Source organism: Phyllosticta citriasiana (genome assembly GCF_038021145.1).
Source record: "Phyllosticta citriasiana strain CBS 120426 chromosome Unknown IWZ02scaffold_10, whole genome shotgun sequence".
NCBI classification, from domain to species: Eukaryota; Fungi; Ascomycota; class Dothideomycetes; order Botryosphaeriales; family Phyllostictaceae; genus Phyllosticta; species Phyllosticta citriasiana.
The window spans coordinates 612,335-630,971 of NW_027117287.1; the positions used below are offsets into that span (position 1 = coordinate 612,335).

At 54.7% G+C, this 18,637-nt stretch overlaps 7 protein-coding genes across 7 annotated transcripts; 1 reads left to right on the forward strand and 6 right to left on the reverse strand.

The window, feature by feature from the left end:
* Positions 1-23: 23 nt before the first annotated feature.
* IWZ02DRAFT_457130 (uncharacterized protein) lies at positions 24-1,200 on the reverse strand. The gene has a single exon (XM_066767926.1). It carries the CDS (start codon positions 1,061-1,063, stop codon positions 170-172), a length of 894 nt encoding a protein of 297 aa, XP_066620778.1. The 5' UTR covers positions 1,064-1,200; the 3' UTR covers positions 24-169.
* Positions 1,201-1,216: 16 nt separating this feature from the next.
* IWZ02DRAFT_37498 (membrane associated DnaJ chaperone-like protein) lies at positions 1,217-2,692 on the forward strand. The gene is made up of 3 exons (XM_066764793.1): positions 1,217-1,348; positions 1,405-1,652; positions 1,699-2,692. Exons 1-3 carry the CDS (start codon positions 1,289-1,291, stop codon positions 2,519-2,521), a joined length of 1,131 nt encoding a protein of 376 aa, XP_066620779.1. The 5' UTR covers positions 1,217-1,288; the 3' UTR covers positions 2,522-2,692.
* Positions 2,693-2,863: 171 nt separating this feature from the next.
* Positions 2,864-3,973, reverse strand: IWZ02DRAFT_434980 (uncharacterized protein; the record flags this gene model as incomplete). The annotated part of the gene is made up of 2 exons (XM_066766409.1): positions 2,864-3,922; positions 3,950-3,973. 2 exons carry the CDS (start codon positions 3,971-3,973, stop codon positions 2,864-2,866), a joined length of 1,083 nt encoding a protein of 360 aa, XP_066620780.1.
* Positions 3,974-6,604: 2,631 nt separating this feature from the next.
* Positions 6,605-8,624, reverse strand: IWZ02DRAFT_434981 (uncharacterized protein; the record flags this gene model as incomplete). Its single annotated transcript, XM_066766410.1, has 3 exons — positions 6,605-8,003; positions 8,067-8,133; positions 8,213-8,624. The coding sequence occupies 3 exons, from the start codon at positions 8,622-8,624 to the stop codon at positions 6,605-6,607; spliced, it is 1,878 nt and encodes a 625-aa protein (XP_066620781.1).
* A 328-nt stretch (positions 8,625-8,952) lies between these two features.
* On the reverse strand, positions 8,953-10,122 carry IWZ02DRAFT_37544 (uncharacterized protein). The gene has a single exon (XM_066764826.1). The coding sequence runs from the start codon at positions 9,843-9,845 to the stop codon at positions 9,216-9,218; it is 630 nt and encodes a 209-aa protein (XP_066620782.1). The 5' UTR covers positions 9,846-10,122; the 3' UTR covers positions 8,953-9,215.
* Positions 10,123-10,715: 593 nt separating this feature from the next.
* Positions 10,716-12,314, reverse strand: IWZ02DRAFT_37549 (mitochondrial distribution and morphology protein 12). The gene is made up of 2 exons (XM_066764827.1): positions 12,107-12,314; positions 10,716-12,047 (listed from the first exon to the last, which is right to left on the reverse strand). The coding sequence occupies exons 1-2, from the start codon at positions 12,185-12,187 to the stop codon at positions 10,923-10,925; spliced, it is 1,206 nt and encodes a 401-aa protein (XP_066620783.1). The 5' UTR covers positions 12,188-12,314; the 3' UTR covers positions 10,716-10,922.
* Positions 12,315-16,793: 4,479 nt separating this feature from the next.
* IWZ02DRAFT_37710 (uncharacterized protein) lies at positions 16,794-18,066 on the reverse strand. The gene is made up of 2 exons (XM_066764928.1): positions 17,905-18,066; positions 16,794-17,831 (listed from the first exon to the last, which is right to left on the reverse strand). Exons 1-2 carry the CDS (start codon positions 17,946-17,948, stop codon positions 17,219-17,221), a joined length of 657 nt encoding a protein of 218 aa, XP_066620784.1. The 5' UTR covers positions 17,949-18,066; the 3' UTR covers positions 16,794-17,218.
* Positions 18,067-18,637: the final 571 nt, after the last annotated feature.

An 18,637-nucleotide genomic window follows, 5' to 3' on the forward strand; every position in this document is an offset into this window, starting at 1 on the left:
CTAGGTCAGGCTTCTACAACACTTGATTTGATCTCCTTGACTCAAATGGATATCCACCAAGACGCCGTGACCCACGTTGACGCCGCTGCCAGAAATTGTGTAAACGTTGAACTTTTTACCCGTCTCATGTTGCTCTTGCAAAAATCGAAACGATGCCGAATCTTCCCCTCTACCTCCCCTGTGCTCGCGCCCGAGTCTTGCCGCGTCTATTTGCCTGTCTCTGTGCCAGCTTCTGCTGCTCCAGCTCATCCAGCTCCGCCTCCTTATCCTCGGGCAGCAAGCTACCCTCGATGGTAATGAATCCCCTATCGGCGTCCGTGCTCGGGCTCGTCTCAAAGTCGCGAATGCGGAACTTAATCACGCCGTCAATCTTTTTCCCCGAGCCATCCACAAAATGACCCTGGTTGCCATTCACATCGTCGCCCTCGGCAGCTCCGGCCTCGACCCACGCCCAGTCCTCAGGCAGTCTCCTGCGGTCGATGCTCGCGGAGAAGAGGTTCCAGCAGACGAGACCCAGATGGCTTTCGTTTTGCAGGTTGACGAAGCCCTCGATCCAGATGCCCTTTTGCGGGCGCAGCACGATGAAGTCGGCGGTGACCCAGACAAAGGAGACGGCGTACTCGTCGATGGAGCGCGCGAGGATGGGGCGCGGTGTTTGGGAGAGCGGCGCTTCGGAGACGCGCGGGTTGTTGTAGCAGAGCACCACGCCCTTGAACGGAGGGTAGTATGTGAGGAGGAGCGGAGAGAGGTGCTCGGCGCAGAGGGCGTCGAGAGGGTAGGCCTGGCCGATTGATGCGAGCGGCACGTAGAGCGAGGACGTTTGTTGGTAGAATGCGGAGTCGGATTCGGGTCGTTTCGCTTGCACTCGTGGTTTCACGGCCGGAGTGACTTCTGTGGTGGGAGGAGCATCCTCGACGGTGCGCTTCTTCTTGGGCGACCTCTGTGCGGCGGCGGAGGACGACTCGGCGGTTTGGTCTTCTTCGCGTTGGCGCTTTTTGCTCTTCTTTTCTGACTTGTCCTTGTGCTTCCGCGGCTTGGTCTCGGGCGCCCGCTCGGTGGACATTGTCGCAGCGGTTCAATTGCTTGCTGGGACGAAGACAGGCGTTCAGTGATGGTTGTCTGGATAACTTTTCTGCCCGGCGCGCCAGGGCGGTGTGAGATGGCCCAAGCTGCATTCCAGTCGCGTCAAGTGTCCACCCGCAACGCAACCTGAGCCCTTTGAGCTCCCCGTCCACCTGCGACACAACATTGAGCAACGCTTTGGAGCTGCTCACTGTTTCGAGTCGACATGGCCAACTGGAGCGAGTCCCAGCTCCTGTCTTATGTCGCCTGGGCTTTTTTGCCCAAGGTAAATTGTTTTGTTCCCACTATCCAGAATAGAATGTAACTGACTCTTGGGAATAGGTGGTCAATTGGATTCAGAATTTCCTCTACATCCTCTTTATTCGCGCCGGGGATCCTAAACCGCCGCCCGGTTCGCCTAGATGGATCAGACATCGGAAGATCATACACAGCGGCGTCATCGTTACCTACATGCTTTACAGCATCTATGAGTCGGACTGGGAGCTTCAAAGAGCTTCGGATTTCTACCAGGCTCTTGGCGTCCCTGTTGATGCGAGCGAGAGAATCATACAATCCAGATTTCGGAGGCTGTGAGTCGTCACTAACAGACCTGAGTTGCAGAATTGACCCTGTCAGAACTGTCTTGCACCATCCCGACAAAGTCACATCCGAAAAGGCTCGCCCAGCCGCCGAGGCCTACTACGTTTACCTCAAGCTTGCCCGAGACACGTTGGTTGATCCTGCGAAACGCTTTGCCTACGATCGATTCGGTCCCGAAATACTCGAGTGGAAGCAGTGTGTCACCATTCGCGACTTTATCTTTCATGGCGCGCAGCGTGCTGTTGCTCCCTACGTTGCTGGAGGCGCAATTATGGTCGTTCTAGGCATGCTTGGATACTTGCAGTGGGGCCGCTACGTAATTCAATCTGCAGGGCAACACAGGGGACACACTGACGCAACACAGTGGAGATATCTCTCGACCGCGGCAATGGTTGTCTTTGAAGCGCACACCATTACACGTCCCGAATTCTCTTTTATGATTTCAAAGGTCATTAATCCATTGTTCGCCATGTTCAAGCTCCATCCACCACTGCTACCATTCCAACTGCGGACGATTGCGCGCCGGTTCATTATTTCGTTGTTTATCGCCATGACGCAAATTGCACCTGTCTTCTCGGATCCTGGGCGCGAGGCACAAGATACCCAAAAGGCGCAGCAACAGCAGCTTGATCGCCTGAGTCAAATTACCGCCCTTGCAGATCGAGATGCGCAAGCGTTGCTGACCCTGGAGACCATGCCTTTTACAAGCGAAGATGGCAAAGTCGACTTGAGAGGAAAGGTAAAAGACTGGCTCGTCCAGAACAGCATCAGGAGTGATCGGGTCGTGAGAGATGCCATGGGCAACGCCTTGCGGAGACGACGGGAGGGTGCTCCAGCTGGGGCGAGGGGCACGACTTAGGTGAGGAAGATGAACGAAATGTCAATGTTGCTTTGAAAGTCTACAACGTCTGGAGGCTTCCTTTGCCTCGTCTTAACGATGACATTTGCATTGACAGCCTTCAAGTCTTTCTCCTGCAAATGATCGGCATATTAGTGGCGCCGGGAGCTCGTTTTCACCTCCACGGAATCGATTTCAATGAACGATGCCATTGCTCGAAAGGACATGTGGAAGTTGGAACCCCAAACGTTTCCCTTCTTTCCAGGCTGTTTGATGACATGTACCAATCTCCTTGGTGCTAGTCCCAATCATGTGCAACTCCAGGCAAGATCCTCCTCGAGGTCCTTTATGCTCCACGGAAAGTCATTTCTCCAAGAACGACGACACCAGAACACCTTTCGTATGCTTTGCATGTCCGATGAGGGATTCAACGTCACCAGTCGTCATGGCCGTCTCTCCCAACCTGCACGCTCGGCCTAGTGAAACCAAGTCTGCAATATTGGAAAGACCGCGGTATTCAGACCCGGGCAAATCTCTTTGGCGTGGAATGCCGAATGTCTCCAAGAAATCGGCCAAAGCCGAGACCTTTGGGTAGCTTATGGCGCCACTCTCAAGTCTTTCCAGATCTTCTATCATGTCCAAGGCTTCTCGTATGCTCAGCAGCTCCGACCCAGTGAGATGGTATATGCGCTGTCGATGCGGCTCAGGATCCTTCAAAACCGCGGCCGTACATGCCGTGCTATCCTCTCGGCAGACAAATCCAACCCGACCTTCCCCGATGTTGCACACGCACGTTCTCATATCCAGGGCACGCGGACCTGCGGCGTCGCTGATGGCCTCGGAATATTGCGAGTCGCGCAGAATCGTCCAGTGTAGCGCTTCGCTCTGGAGCCTATGCTCTATGGCCTTCGACTCTCGGGCGACAGTTGCGGAGGGTGAATATCGTCCAGGGCCTATGATGGAAATGAAGATGGGGTGCTCTATGTCGGCCATGACGGCTGCCGAAATGGCACCAAGCTGTTTCTCTACTCGGGATCCGCTGGAGTCGGGAATAAGCAGGAGAGAGTGACCGCCGGCAAAAGCGACAGCTAATTCATCTTCTCGGCTACTGGCGCCGCAGCAATGCACAACACAACCTCGAGCCGCGAAGACGTCCAGGATCGCAGTCGACTTGTCCGCTACCAGTATTATGGAGCAAGGTGGAAGTTGCTGAAGGAGTTTCTCGATTATCAGCCGTCCATATTCGTCATCTGCACCGGTAATGACGAGTTTGTTGCGACGAGCCAGAAGCCGAGAAGTGGTATGGTTAGAAAGCTTGGTGTTCAAAAAGCGATGTTCACGACAAGATCCGCAACCATTCCACAGCCCTTCTCGACTGCTAATGCGGCGACCTCGCGTGCTCGCATTCGGGTTTCCGGCTGTCTATACATATCTAAGGACGGGAACTACAGCGGCGCCTCGAGCTCCCGACATGCTGATTGGCCAAGCGCCTCGAGTACGAGAGGTCCAGATTAGGGACATCAAACAAAACTCGCTGAAGCAATGCGCGCTACATAGATCTTTCATCCCGCTCTAGAATGCACTAGATCTGGACTCGATTACAAAACCTAACATGCACGGAAACAGTGAGCTTGCACAAAAGCTATGAATGCTCCTATCACTTGCCTGTTGATGCGGCGGGATGTTCCTAATTTGCTTCGTTGCTTTTTGTAGGCGTCGCGACTTGCGTGTGGCATCAAGCAACAATTTGTCCCTGGATCCAGAAACGGATTTAGTCTCTCCTCTACAGCGGGCAGATAGAGAACGGAAACGCAAAGGGAATCTTCGAAGTTCGTACAAACACGATTACAAAACAGAGACTTTGTCTCCCCATCTTCTCCAGCGGCGCAGCCGGCGGCACAAGACACAGGCGCCACGTGCGTTGCAGCAGCCTTTACGTCGGCAACCAATTACGCAACGGTGTTGGATGTTTCTTAGACCCTTCCAAGCCAATCTCGAATGCTACGGCAGTTGAATAAATGTACGAACACGACTACGAATAAAGAGAGGAAAGTCGGATTCGCAGTATCATTCCCGCGTCTGAAGATGCAACCGGGGTTTGGTCTGTCCTGATGATTTGGCTGTAACCCGAACGCATGAAGAACGGACACGGACAAAGTCAATAGGCAGGGACAAAAGCGTACACCGCACGACCGATACCGGGTTAAGTCGTAAAAGATTATGCTTACTCCTCCTGACTAGAATTTAGCTCTTCTCCCTGACCTGGTCTACGGCTCGGGCCTCGAAGCGAGTGACATTCTCGACCAATTGAGAGTGCTCACTTTATTTTGGCATTTGCTCCCGCGCCCTCTTCTCGTTCGGTTCCGACGCCTTCGGCACTTCTCATGTTGCTTGCTTGCGAATCTGGCAGCAAGCTCGCAGAAACAGCCTTCCCTGCAACACATCCGTCACCAGCATACCCGCTCACCAGCTCAAGCGAATGAACCACCCCTTCCACCCTTCCATCCGTCCTTCCTTCCTTCCTTCCTTCCTTCCTTCCATCCATCCGCCTATGCAAGCCAGCCATCCACCCAAGCCTTAGGGCAGGGCGAAACGCGCTGCCACCGCGCCTATGCCCTCACGCCACACACACCCACAGCATTCTCTCCCTTCGCGGGCGAAATCCTTGACGAACGAAACCCGGCTGCCGCCGTTACTTCGCGGCCGTATCCGGTCGGCCGAACTGAATCCCCTTTATCGCAGAGTAAGAAACCGTTCGGCGGACGTGGACATCTGTGGAGTGGTCGAAAGGGGTAGACGCAGCGAGATGAGTTTCGTCCGTAGATTATTACCGTCCTAGTGTGCGGCTGAGGTGTTGCGCAGCGCGGTGGCATCCCTGCTCTTCGCGGTCAGGGGGGAAAGTTGAGGGAAAGGTTTGGTGCGATGACTCTGTTTCGAAGGTCTGGTGCGTGATGGAAGCGTTCTCAGCTTCGCATGGTTGTTTTGTTTGATCAGCGTGGTAAGCAACGCAATGTCTACTTCAATACTTCAATTGAATCGCGTTGTACTGGTCAACTAGTTGCATGTAATCAATTGTGTAGATAGCGCCACTCAGCGGCTAAACTGCGTTGGATTATGTCAACCACCTTACATTCACACCTTACCACTAGTATATCTATACAAATTACTGGATTAGGAAAGTAGAAATTACTGTATAGAGTTTGATGGGATTCACTCCTCTTTCCTTTGAAAAAAAGGACACCTTTTTAACGACTGGACTGCTACTAGGTTAAATACGACTCTACAATCAGCCTCAAGCGCACTGAGGGCTTGACAAAGAGAGAAATCCAAGGCCAGACTGAAGACGTTGAATCATCTTCGCCGTGATCTACAAAAGAATACGGAATTTTTTCTCCATGGGTATCTTTGAATCGAAACTCTCGTTTGGTTTACATGTTCCCACTCCGCATATTTGGACGTGTTTGGAGGCTTGCAGACTGCTTGGATCAACATACCCGCTGCTCGTCGCCATTCTTCTGAACCACTTTCCTCTGAATTTTGAAGATCCCTCTGCCGCGTCGCATCGTACCTACAAATTCTGCGCCCCCCCTAATTGCACCGTCAATTCTCCCGTCATTTTTGGTGCCAGTCTACTGTGCAGTAATCATCGAATCTCGCTCATGCCCACCTAGGCGATAGAACCCACTACCTTCAAGATCGCGCTCGGCCATTCAACCATATCCGCGCATAGAGCTTTTCGGCTCGTGTAAAACAAGTCCGTTCTTCCATTTGTGACTTTCCTGCCATTGTTCCTTGTGTCTGAGGCGTTTAGCCAAAAAAAAACCCCCCGCCGGAGGGCCAAGTCTCAAGGGCGGTCGATGATCGATGTCTGGAGTTTGAAGAAGTCCTTGATCGAGGACAGCAAGAACTTCGAATGAAAAGTGTAGAACGGTACAGCGATCATGAAATCATCATCAGTCCTTCAACCAAGAGCAAATGCTCAAATGCCGGATGCCTCGGTATTCCTCGGCATCTGAGCTGCACAACTTGTGAATCGTTGGCTTGCAGCTGTCCATTCGACCGGACTGTAGACATTCTCATCCTTGTCGTGCTGATAGCAAACAGCTACTCGAGTCTTCTTAGCTTCAAAGGTAGTACCGCCTTCTGTTCGCCGTCTCCTTCCTCGTCCCGCTTGCGTTTTGACTTGAGAGACTGTGCAAAGTCGTCCAAGAAAATTCGAGTGACCCTGTCTTTTTCTTTCTTGTCGGAGATACCAGACAGGCGAGCTTCCAACATTCCACGGAACGCAGACGCAATGAAGTCCTGCTCATTGGCCATGGGCTTCATTGGAAGCGGGTGTGGTTCACGATGCAGGTTCTTTTGCTGCGGCTGTTGTCTCTGCTGTTGCATCCCTTGCTTCCTGTCCTTCTCTCGCTGCCGCTGCCTGAGCTCCCTGTTCATCTCTTCGGCGATTCTGATCTTCTTTCTGGCAGTGTCGCAAGAAAACATCTCCTTGTGATAGGCCTTGCAGACAACGCATTGGGGGGCCATGCAATGTCCCTTGTGGATGAGCCCACACCTGAGGCAGGGAGGCTTTCCGCCATTGAGAGACTCAAGCCAGTGTCCAGCCTCGATAATCCTCCTGAATTGCTTGAATTCTTTTCTTGAGCGGCAAGGTGGCGGGTGGTCAGCCCGGCAGTTGTTGGGGCAGGGTGGGCGCCCGTCTTCCACCCATTTGTTTTGTGCTTTGTCCATGGCTGACTTGAAGTTCCTCAACGCCCTCAGTCTGACTTCCACGGGCAAATCTTCGTCGCAGATGTCGACATCCGGGAATTTGGGCACAGTAACAGCCTCGGGAGGAACGGTATTACCGCTGCGAAGGCGACGTTCCGTCTCAGACCACGAAGTCTCTGAGGTGGTGCCGGTGACGCTGGGCTGATGGATTTCGTCAGATTCGATAGAGCCGACTGGCTGTGGATATGGCTCTCTATAAGGCTCTTCCAGACCCTGGCCAGACGACGTTGTCTCTGAGCCCATCCTCGGATAGCTCTGCTGATAGTATGCGAGGGCCCAATCAGTCTGATCACGAGTGGCACGTGGAGGATCCAAGTATGGAGAGCTGTACGGCTGGACCGGCAGCTGGGTGATTGGCATAGTCGTCAGTCCCGCGGTGGGATCCTCTGGCTGACCAGCTCGACCAGAAGGGGCCGGGACACCGACCCAACCAATACGTGACGGGTGAATGTAGGGCTCGCTGTACAGCTTAGGACGCAATGGAATTGGAGACCAGGCGTTCGGCGTCATGGTGCGAGGCTGCTGCTGATAGATCGGTCGTCCATAGTGGTACTCTCGGTGGGGAGATGGCGACCGCTCTTGCTTGATATCTTGATGGTGGTGAGTGAGACTCGGGTACAGCGACTGCTCCTGCTGTCGACACACGTGCAGGTGGTCTTGCGACCAGAAGCCAGGCGATTGGGAAGGCGCGGCGCGCGGATCGTCGGGAGGCTCCATGGGAGGAGACATGCTGTGTTTGGTTTATGGATCAGTGTTGGTATGAGAAAATGTTCTGCTCGCTCAAGCTGCTTACGGGTTGTTTGCTATGCTCGAGAAAACTGGTGGGGAAGATTGACTGGAGTGAGAGCTGGAGGAAGAGACTGTGCAGTGGGACGGAAGCGGCAGCAAGCTGACCGGAGTGTCAAATTGTGCGCGATGACGAATTCGCCGAGCACTGACCTTGAGATGGTGGCTTCCCTGTTTGGTGCCGAGTAGACAGCGCTGGTCGGACTTGTTGGAATAATCCAAAGTCGTCTCGAGCTCCGTCGCCTTGTCTCCGAATTGCGAGCTCACAACTGCATCGCTTGAAGTTCGTCATGGACCAAAACTTCTTAAGAGACCCATGAATCATCCTCTTCAATTGAGTGGTGTCAATCCAAAACCAGCGCGCGTCGTCCATTTGCTTCTCTTTCATCAGCATTCTGAATTCCCAGCGCGACTTGTCCAAGGCCACCGCAAGCTGTCTTGCCAACTCTCCAGCTTGTTGACGAAGAAGACGCAGCGTCCCTTTGCCTCTTTGAATCGAGCACGATGCGCCCCCCGGAACATGTCGCCTTTTGACAGCATTTCCACAACCCCCGTACGAGGCCATGACAACGCCAAAAACGGAAAGGTGGCGGGACTGTAACCGAGAACAACGAGAAGAGAGGATAGACAACAGAGAGAAGCAAGGCTGAAGGAAGCCGGGACATCAACGTTTGTTCTAAGGTATGCTCACATGGACTGTCTTCTCTCCTTCCTCTCTCTTGCCAATTACAGACATCCACTCGTAGGATGCAAACCGCGCCCTCTGTCGCCACCATCACAACCTCCTATCGCAGCATCTTCGTCTTCCATATAAGAGCTGTTCGACAGACCAGCATACCAACCCGTACACCAAGACGCTCTCAGCCACGCTGACTTCGGCACGAAACAATCGGCTACAGAGGAGTGTCTTCAACAAAACGCAAACACAACAAAGGACGTCGGCCCACCAGAACGCCGTCGGGCCGAGCAGCCGTTCGGCCGGGCCAGGGCACCTCAGTCAGCCAGGCAGACAGACAAAGAGACCGTACGGCAAACGTGCGCGGCAGCGGAAGCGGCAGTCAGTAAAGCCGGACAGGGCAAGGAAGGGCAGCGAGGGCCGGGCAGGGAACGATGACGCCTCCGCCCGTTTTATTCGCGGCCTGCGCTGTCATGCCCGTCATGTCGAGTGGCTGCCGCTGCGACGTGCAGTAGCGCGCTGCGCTACGCTGCGATGCGATGCGCTGATCGACGTGATTGGCCGGGGAGTGGGGCTGGGGCTGGGGGTGGGGAGCTCGGCACTTATTACTTGACAGCGGTCGTGGACATGGACATCATGTATGTATGTACACATGTATGTAATGAATGATGGCATATGCGCCATGGCATGGGGGCGCGCCGTCGGCCTGGGCAGTCTGCAAATTTGTCCGATGTCCGTCCAGAGTGTGTATGTAAATAGGTGGGTATGCGAGAAGGCGGGAGGTCGCTGATACGGCGCAAGAGACACTGGCCAGCAGAACATGCGAAACAATGCCGACATACAGGCTCGAACACCCGAGGTAGGCACAAAATGTGCAAACACAGGGCCGACGGCGGAAATATGGTGGGAGCAAGACGTGGCGCTTAAGGAGATGCGACGGGTGGCCGTGCCAGACAGAGAGCCAGGCTGCACAGACAACCGATTCTCTGTGATCCAGTGGTCGCCCAGGGGGTAAATAACAAGGCCATGCGGTGGGCACAGGCTTACGCGTATGACTGCTAGAAAGCCGAGGTCGCAACAACGGCGAAGCCCACAATGGAGGCCGGCCATCAAGGTGCCCACGTTACGCCGCTATGCTTTGCTCTGTCAGCAGAGGGAGGACAAGGGAGGGCAGGCAGGGCAGGGCAGGGGAAACAGGCAGGGTGATCGACCTACAGGCGTCCTACTCTCGACGCCAGTTGTTGAATACGCAAGACGGATGACGCCGCGACGGAGCGAAACGAGCCGAAGCGGGTTGGAAATTTCAAGGGTAGTCTGATTGTTTTCTCACGAGATGCCCTGCCTTTTTTGTGGCAGCAGCGGCGCCACGTCTGCGCGTGGGGCTAAGACAGCGGAAGGATCAGCTCGGGCCGGACGATACGACACGGGGAAGACGTCTCCTGACAACGGATACAGGGCTGCACCGCAGCTGTCAAGCAGGTCATGACAGTTTTGATTTTTCTTAATTTTTTTTCTTTCTTTCTGCCACCTCCTCCTGCGCGACAGAAGATGGCTTGCGTGCTCCAAAGCTACGGCTTTGGTATCTGTCGTTGGAGTCCAACTCACGAGGCCCCGCTGGTGACAGGCCTTGGCCGCATTTCTCCTGGTCGCACAAGGAAATGGAATCAGCATTCCAGCAAGACTTTTTCCTTTTTTTTTCTTTTTTTTTTTTTTTTTTGTTTGGCTCTCTTGCGCGTCGCCGGTGGAGCGATGCCAGTCCAATGGGGGCAATAACAGAAGGGGATTGGAGCAAGGACAAGAAGCCGTGCCATTGGATTGAGTTGGCCTGCTGATCTCACCGCCAGAGCGAAAGCAAGTCGACAAGTTGAAAAAAAACTGACGATAATCCTTATAGGGTCGCATTGGTGATACATCGGCAGTGGCAGATTACCTGCGTCCTGCAGCACCGTTGACTGTGCTGCAAGCAACCCTCCATCGTCTGACTTCAACGGCCGTCCTCCCTGCATGGCGTGCGTGCGCCCGGCTCGTCCTTCCGACTTGACAGCGTTGCACGGCTGTGCGCCTCTCCCGCTGCTGCACTTCGTTGCTCCCGTCAAGTATGCAGGTGACAGCTCACAAGTTGCACTGCAAATCTCCTTATCTCCTGACAGGAATGGGTACGGCAGCACAACACGCGGTCCTGAGACATCACACCAGAAAAGTCCAGAAGCTTGGGTAGACAAACTCATCCTCGAATATCCGCCGCACCTGCTCCAGAATGAATTTTTCAACCTTGCCCACATTCTTGAGGACTTGCTTGCCATGCTCTTTCTGGCCAATCTCGCTCTCAACCTTGATTTCCTCGAGCAGCCCGCCGGCCGCGGCCCGCCGATTGCCACTCACCGCCGTTTGTTCGTCGGCAAGCTTCCCGTTTCCGCCGTCGGATCCAATCAGGGCGTCGGCATCCTCGGGAGACAAAAAGCAAAAGTGAGCACGCTTCTTGATGTAGGCTAGAATGGCAACACCGTCAAACGTCAGTCCAGTGACGGTCAGTTTGAGCGGGATTCCGACGAAGCTGGGCATGGGATAGTCGAGATTGATTTCAGCCGTGAGGACCATTTTGACATCACCCGAGTAGCGGACGTGGGCGACAATCTGAATGTCCTCAGGACTGGCTTCGCGAATGGGAGGAGTCGAAGGCGAGGAATCGGAAAAGTCATCGTCTGCAGTTTGCATGACAGCATCGTGCTGGTGCTGGCTTTGGGGTCGAGAGTCGAGATCGGTGCTCGAGGGCGGTGTGTTGGAGCTGATGGAGGCCGAGTGATTGCGCGGTGGAGTTTGCGGGGGATCTGCATGATGGAATTGTTGATGATGGTCATGCCATCCGTTTTGAAACTGTGCGCCGGCAACAGCGGCAAAGGGAGTAGTGGTACCAGACAAGCCGGCGCCGAGAGGCAAGTGGAAGTAGCTCATGTTCGAAGTGCCACCGGGGATGGCGGGCGTGGGAGCTCTCGAGAGCGGATTCCCCAGCGGCTCGCCTAGCGCCAGCCCTGTCCGCGCTGCCGAAAGTCTGGGGTCAGGGTGCGGAGGCGGGCGTTGATTCTTCTGCTCCGGCGCAAGCTCCCGCGGCCTGTGGCGGCGGTCTCGCGGCGTCTTTGCTTCTTCATCGTCGTCGCCGTGCTGGTTGTTCTCGCCTTGGTCCTCGTCGTCGTCCTCGTCGTCGTAAAAGTCGGGCAGCGGGTCGCAAATGTCCTTGATTTCAATGTCGGGCGTGGCGCTGCCAAAGTCGAACGAGTGGACCTTGACGGAGCGGATGAAGCGCGGCAGGGTGACCTTGAGATGATGAGGGTCAAGATGCCAGCGGGCGGGTGCAAGTGACGGCGGGTACGTACCTGCTGAAACTTGTCGTGAATGAATTGCCGGACCTTTTCTTCGCCGCCGGCAAGTTTTGACCAATTGACGTCAATGGACATGATGTTGGAGTTGACGGGTGAAGTCCAGAAGCGGCGTCGACAAGCCGTTTGAGCCGAGGCTTGGCGTTTCTTGACTCTGCGAGGCTGCGAGGAGACGAGCTATGCAAACATGAACCTCCTTGATGTCAGTCGCATCCGCTTCGGTGAAGCTGCATGATCGACGATTCAGCTATGCCCCCATCGGCAGCACCTCACGCAGCTCCAAACGAAATGCATGCAGCACCGTTGGCGGCCTAACCTCGCTCGCCCTTTGCGTCCCCTCGAATTGTCCACATTTTTTCGTCTCATTCTTTTTTTCTTCGCGAGAGCCAAGTTTACGTTGATGAATTGTTCTTGTCCATCTGCTACTCTCTATCAACTCTCTGCGCGACGACATGGTGCCTCGTCGCCCATGCCACGCGACGAACCATGTCCAAAGTTTGGTTTGTGGGCTTGCACTCTTCGCCTGAGCCGCTCGTCCGCCGCCATGAGTGCCTGAGGTTGTCAGAGCATGGAGGGGGAAAATAAAAAAGAGTACAATCGGGACATGACTGCATTCAAGCTCGCCAGCGCCGTGGTAATTCTCCTTGCAGACCTAGTCCCGCACATCCCCCACCTCGGCCCAGAACCCTCACTCTCCCAGATAGGTACCAGTACAGCCCACCGGCGGGCGAAATGAGACATTATCAGAACGAAATGTTAATGGAAAAAAAATTGAAAAAAAAAAAAAAAAAACCCGAATTTCTCCGGGACGGTATTGGCAGTGACAAGGAAAATTTCCAGAAAGAAAAGAAAAAGTAAAAACCCCGGGACTTCATAACGCCAGCATCGTCATCATCCGAGACGGACTCCCATGCCCTTGAAACGCCTGCACTTTTTGTCTCCGTGACGCCAGTGTTATGCTCGTGTCGTGCTAAATTGGGGCCTGCGAGGCCGGTCGGCTGCCCTTGGGGCTAGCCAGAGAGGTGGAAAAAAGGAAGAACGGCCCGCGTTGTTGCTTTCTATTATGGGTGGGCAAGCTGCGGTGCGCGTTAGAGTCGAGATGCACAGAGGGAAAGGACGGGACGCACGCTCTGGTCATCCATCACAACTGTCACACTTTTCGTCGTGCTTGACATGGGTTGTTTTCAAGACTCCGCAGGGGGCGCTCCGCGAAGTGGCGCAGGGGGCCTTTTCCACGACCTGGTGACCGCAGCCGTAGGTGTGTATGAATCGGGTGCACATGGTCGTCTGGAGTGGGCGAGGGGGAGGAGGGGAGGAGGAGGGGGAGGGAGGAAGAAAGGACAGATGGATTGGCGGGTGGAATGGCGTTGGACAAAGGGCGACGCGTGTCGAAAATTGCGAGCGGAAGCGGGAGAGACGAGAGGCAGACGTCTTTTTTAAGGATTCAGAGGCAGCCCGACAGATTGGGAGAGAAGCTAGTTAATAAAATACCGTCGTAGGACGACTGTAGGTACAGAGAGAGGCGTTGGGACAGTTGCTGTGCCCGTCGTGAAGGCGCGGGAACCAGGCAAGGAACCATTTACTAGACGCTGCAGGGAGCGGGCCACTTTGCCCTGAAGTGCACCCGCCTGCGACCCTACGATACCCTCGACCACCCGCCTATCCTCTCTCGACCGCGCCCTCTCTGTGTCCATTTCTCTCTCTCTCTCTCTCTCTCTCTTTCTCTCTCTCTCACTCTCTCTCACTCTCTCACACACCGACAGGACACCTCGGCTCATTGTCATCTGTCAATCAAGTAATGGCTCCTCCACCGTCCTTCCACCGCCGTGCCATGTCTCCACGAGGCCGCCCGGCTTCCGCGCCGTACGACGACGCAAGGACAGACTGACGTCCTCCGTCGCCCTTACAGCTGCCCCCCCCCGTCGGCCGCAGTCATCATTCCACGTCTTTTTTCCTTTTTTTTTTTTTTTTTAATTTCTTTTCGCTTTGCTCTGGCCACCACCTGGCAACGGGCGACTGGGTCCGAATCAACGACCAAGACGACCTGTCAAGTGGTCGTGTGTGTGAGAGTGTGTGTGGTCTGTGAGTGTTTGAGTTCCCCGCAGCTGTCAGGTCAGGGGTTTGATGCCGCGAGACCCATGGCACTAATCAAACGTCTCGACAGACAGAAACATGATTTTCCCATGCTTCCTGTCCAACTATCCCTCCCCTAGCTCAATCGGGCAAGACGCTCGCTCCCCCCAGAAAAATGTCGTGGCCGCCGCTGACCTCAAAACTCAACACCATCACACGACCACCCGCTCGACACCCGATCCACGACTCATTCCACCCTCTTCACGCTGTTCGTGCTCTCGCCGCTGTCAAGCTTACCAACTCTCTCGTCGCAGCCCCTCCTCTGCAGCGCCGAAACAAGCCTCTACCACATCGGCGCCATGTTTCGCCTCTGCAGCCCCGCGTCGCTCCCGACATATCTTCGTCACTTCCCTAGCGGCCGACCCGAGGAGGAGCGGACGGCGCGCATAGCCCATAGGTCCACTCCACGCCCTGCCACTCTGCCTCCGCTACTCCGGTGAGACCCGCGCCTGCCGCGTCCGATCTATAGCCCATTCATCGATGAAATCGCTACTTCTACTGCTGCTGCTGCCGCCGCCGCCGCTATTTAAACTCGACGCTTCGCCATTGCCATCGCCGCTGTCGAATCGTGTCGGTCGCCGTTGAAGAACTCGGGGTCCACGGGCGTTGAGACGTTGCACATGCAGACCCAAACTCCGTGAACCAGATTTCGCCCTTTCTCAGTCGCCGTCGCCGTCGCCGTCGCCGAGCTGAGGTCATCCAGACGAAGAGCTCCCACGTGTCGCTTCATTGGTCCAAACTGCAACACTTCTTCAACATAAAAAGAGACCACCCTGCGCTCTTTCTCGGCCATCTCATCCGGCATCTACGCTCGTCTCTCAAACCCCCCCCCCCCCGGTCACTGCTTCTTTCCATCAGCCCAAAATGGCGAACCAATCCAACCGCATCAAGACCAAGGACGAGGAATGTCTTGTGGTCGTTGCTACCTCCACTGCAGAAGTCTGCTACTCTTACCTGTCCCTCTGCCCCGAGACGTCCTCAAACTACCCGTTCGCCAAATCGCCCAATTTGCTCGACAGCGTCCCGCATTATTTGACCGTTAAGAGGAACCCCGAATCCCTAGCTTCAGCCTTGAGAGCCATTGAGCACGCGCAAGGCTCGAAATCCGTTCCGGTGACTGAGACACCGCCCACCGCCAAGTCCGAAGCCGTGATGGATGCCTCCGCCAAGGGACGCTCGCCCAGTGTTAGCAGCGACCGGTCGATCAGCTCCTCCTCTACTTCCACCGCTGCGCAGACGCCTAGATTTCTAAAGGTCTGCCCAGTCCACTACGGCCGAGGCGATGGTCCCGATGACTTTTCGCCTGCTTAAATTGGACCCGCGAGCATGGCCGGTTGGGTTGGGCCAGGAGATGGTATGGCACTTGGACCGGACTAAACTGGACTGTTCTTTTTTTTTTTTTTTTTTTTTTTCCTTCTCTCCGCAACGGTTTCCGCTCCCAAAAACAAACATACGGCGGGGTAGACGGGCTTCGCAAGCGAAATCATCACCGAACACCGATACGCCCATCTGACACCATGTTTGACCGTCTTCCCCCTCGCTCCCTGTCGCCGTTGCACAGGTCCACATCTCTTATCTAACGCTCTTGCGCACTGGGACACTGGTTCAGATTACGTCGAAAGTTCCATGATCTTTTGTTTTTCCATCGATTTTCCTTTTTCTGTCACTTCTTTGCTTTTTCTTCTCCTCGCAAACCGTACAGTGGCTCGCGCTGTCGTACGAACGGACTAACGGAACATGACAACGTCGTCATGGACTAGGCTGAGATTGAATAACCGTCTATCTAACGGATCGCCGGATGGGCGGATGCTATGGCATGATGGGGAGACGGGCGTGCGGGCCGTCGGCTTGCTGACGGGTGCGTGGCTCTTGCCTACTCAGACGTCTGTATGCCCGCCTTGTCTATCTGGGTACATGTAGTCGATCGTTGCTTTTTATACTTCTCCCCCTTCCTTCGGGCTTATCGGGTTCGGCACCTATCAGGGGGATGCGGTATCTGGAACACATGGTGAGGCTAGCAACTCGTGGTTCAGCAATTTGCAATTAGGCTGGTGGTATGTGGACAGGCAGAATGGATGGCATTTACGTTTATGTCATGTCATCATGGCATCAAAAATAGTACGTCTGGTACCATCAATTTATATACCTTGCTCGAGACTTCTCGGCTGCTTCGTCGCGCGATTGATCGGCTCGCCTTGTGATTCGTTACTCTCCCCCTTGAGACACGTTGTTGGCCTTGACTTGATTGACGCGCCTTGCCTGAGTGCCGATATGATCTTTCGTCGTGCTTTCTTCCCTGCGTCTGGCCTCATCCCCTCTTCACAGCATGCCTGCTTGTCTTACTGCAGTGGCCCAAGCTACGTAGATGTTCGCAACAAAAACCTGTTGAATCAAATCTTTTCGGTCGTGAATAGACACATCTTTTGCACAAAAGCAAGTCAAGTTCAGAAGGCCTGAAACTTCATCGGACGCCCAGGTCAGCCAATGAGTCAACAAATTGCGGCCAAGTCGTGCGCTGTACTATAAAGCGAGTCTCGCTTTGGACGTGTTAGGAAGCTCATGTGGTTTTTGCTTCTGCCTTTCAACTAGTGTGGACTAACTACTTAATTACTTGAGAAGTCAAATACGAGCAGTCCAACTACATTTCTCTGGTCTATCGTCTGTCCCGGCTTACTCGCTCAATGGCCCCGTTTTTCCACTTCTCCATCATCACCTACCTTCCCACCGCCCATGCGCAACCAACCAACCACCTTCCTAGTTCTCACCTCTCCCAACTCAACCAACTCACCACGCACCACACAGCACGCACCGCCTATGCTGTGTCAGCAACCCCACAAGAAAGGATACCCACGCATGCCTCCCCTACCCCATTACCCTTTCCAGACACGCCCGCCAAAACGCCAACGCCTGCGCCCGCTTGCCTGCTTGCCTGCCTGCCCGCACACGCTTACCTCCCACCGAGCAAGCGTCACGCGTTTAGCCGTTGGTTTTAGCCTGGCCGAAACCGAGCCCGCGTCGGCGGCCAAGGAGGGCGGGCACTGAGCTGTGCCTGATGTAATGGAGCAGCGGTGCGTGTTCTGGGGCGAAAATCGAGGACAGGAACAGGTATGGCGGCGATGGGGTCGGAAGGTGTAGACGTTGTGAAGGGTGTCGCATGGGTGTGGACTTGTGTCTGGCTGGCTGGTTGGGCATTGTTTGCGAGCATGCCAGGAGCGAGGCTTTGTGTAGAGATTTCGTCAAGGATGCTGTCGCGTTACCAAGGCAAATACCCAAGGCAAATACTTGGACACTGACATATGTCCAGTCGGGTTGGTGCTCATGGTGTCTTTTCATTTTCGTCGCGTCCGTCGTTCTTGCAGTGCACGCCTTGCTGATTGACTGGCTGGCTGAGCAGGCAGGGGGAAAGCCTGCGTGCATTATCCAGGGAATGCACTTCTCCGATGGCAGGGAAAGTCGTGTGCGTGCAAGTTCGTTTTCTCTGCGCCCTGCCTGCTCATCTTTCTGCCTTACCGGTTGTCCCGCTCGTTCGCATGAGCAAGCAGACAAGCTCATCCATCCCAGGCGCCTCTCGGCGCGGGGCTTGTCTCGACTACAGGGGAGGCGTAAGTGTCGATCTGATCAGATGGCGTTGGCTGCGAGAACAGCATTTTGGCAACACCGACCTCAATGCAGTATGCGTGGCCTGAAGCCTGGGGCACTGAAGCATCTCCCACCTCGGTGCGACGCACGCGACGCCTGCAGGAATGAAGGAGACAAGCAACTTGGCTGTCGAGACTGTGAAACCCGTCGTCTTGCTCGATGACCCGGCTGAAACACTTATCTTCGCGTCGGATTGATGAGGGAAGAGTCAGTGCCCCTGATACTTTTCGGCAAGAGGGTTATCAGATCAACCAACAACCACCAACGCCCTACCAGCAGCCTTAAGTCAGTCTGCCACAGACCATGACTTGTCTTGCCTTTTGCTTGTCGCGTATGAGCAAATATGCGGGCCAACGAGTGCCGCAAACTCCTGTTTCGCCGAGCCACAGAAGACTAGCGTTTACCGGAAAAAGATTGGCGGTCGCTCTATGCTCAACTGTCTTCGCGATTAGAGCCACGGGAAGGCCGCCCCGAAACACTTGAAGGTCAAGGTCGCGAAGCACATTGAATTTTGCTGTCTTCTGAATGATTAATTAGCAAATAGCTCGTATCGATGGTGGTTGGAAAGAGTGATTTGGAAATCACGCGCGGCACTTGAACTCTTTTATCTCTTATGCCGACTTGGTATGACTAGCAGGTTCGTCGTGATGCAAAAAGACGCGCGTCTACAATAGGCGGCTGAAATGGCCCTGGACCCTTGGGAAAATCTTTTAAAATCAAGGACGATGCTGGCAAAGATCCGGATGACGGTGGGCC

Excerpts from the sequence above, each read along its gene's own strand:
- IWZ02DRAFT_37498 (XM_066764793.1), top strand. The coding sequence starts at position 1,289 with ATGGCCAACTGGAGCGAGTCCCAGCTCCTGTCTTATGTCGCCTGGGCT. Across the intron at positions 1,349-1,404 it reads CCTGGGCTTTTTTGCCCAAG|GTGGTCAATTGGATTCAGAA; the intron begins GTAAATTGTTTT and ends TCTTGGGAATAG. Across the intron at positions 1,653-1,698 it reads CAATCCAGATTTCGGAGGCT|AACTGTCTTGCACCATCCCG; the intron begins GTGAGTCGTCAC and ends TGACCCTGTCAG.
- IWZ02DRAFT_457130 (XM_066767926.1), bottom strand. The coding sequence starts at position 1,063 with ATGTCCACCGAGCGGGCGCCCGAGACCAAGCCGCGGAAGCACAAGGAC.
- IWZ02DRAFT_37549 (XM_066764827.1), bottom strand. The coding sequence starts at position 12,187 with ATGTCCATTGACGTCAATTGGTCAAAACTTGCCGGCGGCGAAGAAAAG. Across the intron at positions 12,048-12,106 it reads TTCACGACAAGTTTCAGCAG|GTCACCCTGCCGCGCTTCAT; the intron begins GTACGTACCCGC and ends CATCATCTCAAG.
- IWZ02DRAFT_37710 (XM_066764928.1), bottom strand. The coding sequence starts at position 17,948 with ATGCTTCAGTGCCCCAGGCTTCAGGCCACGCATACTGCATTGAG. Across the intron at positions 17,832-17,904 it reads GCCACGCATACTGCATTGAG|TCGAGACAAGCCCCGCGCCG; the intron begins GTCGGTGTTGCC and ends CCTCCCCTGTAG.
- IWZ02DRAFT_37544 (XM_066764826.1), bottom strand. The coding sequence starts at position 9,845 with ATGGCCGGCCTCCATTGTGGGCTTCGCCGTTGTTGCGACCTCGGCTTT.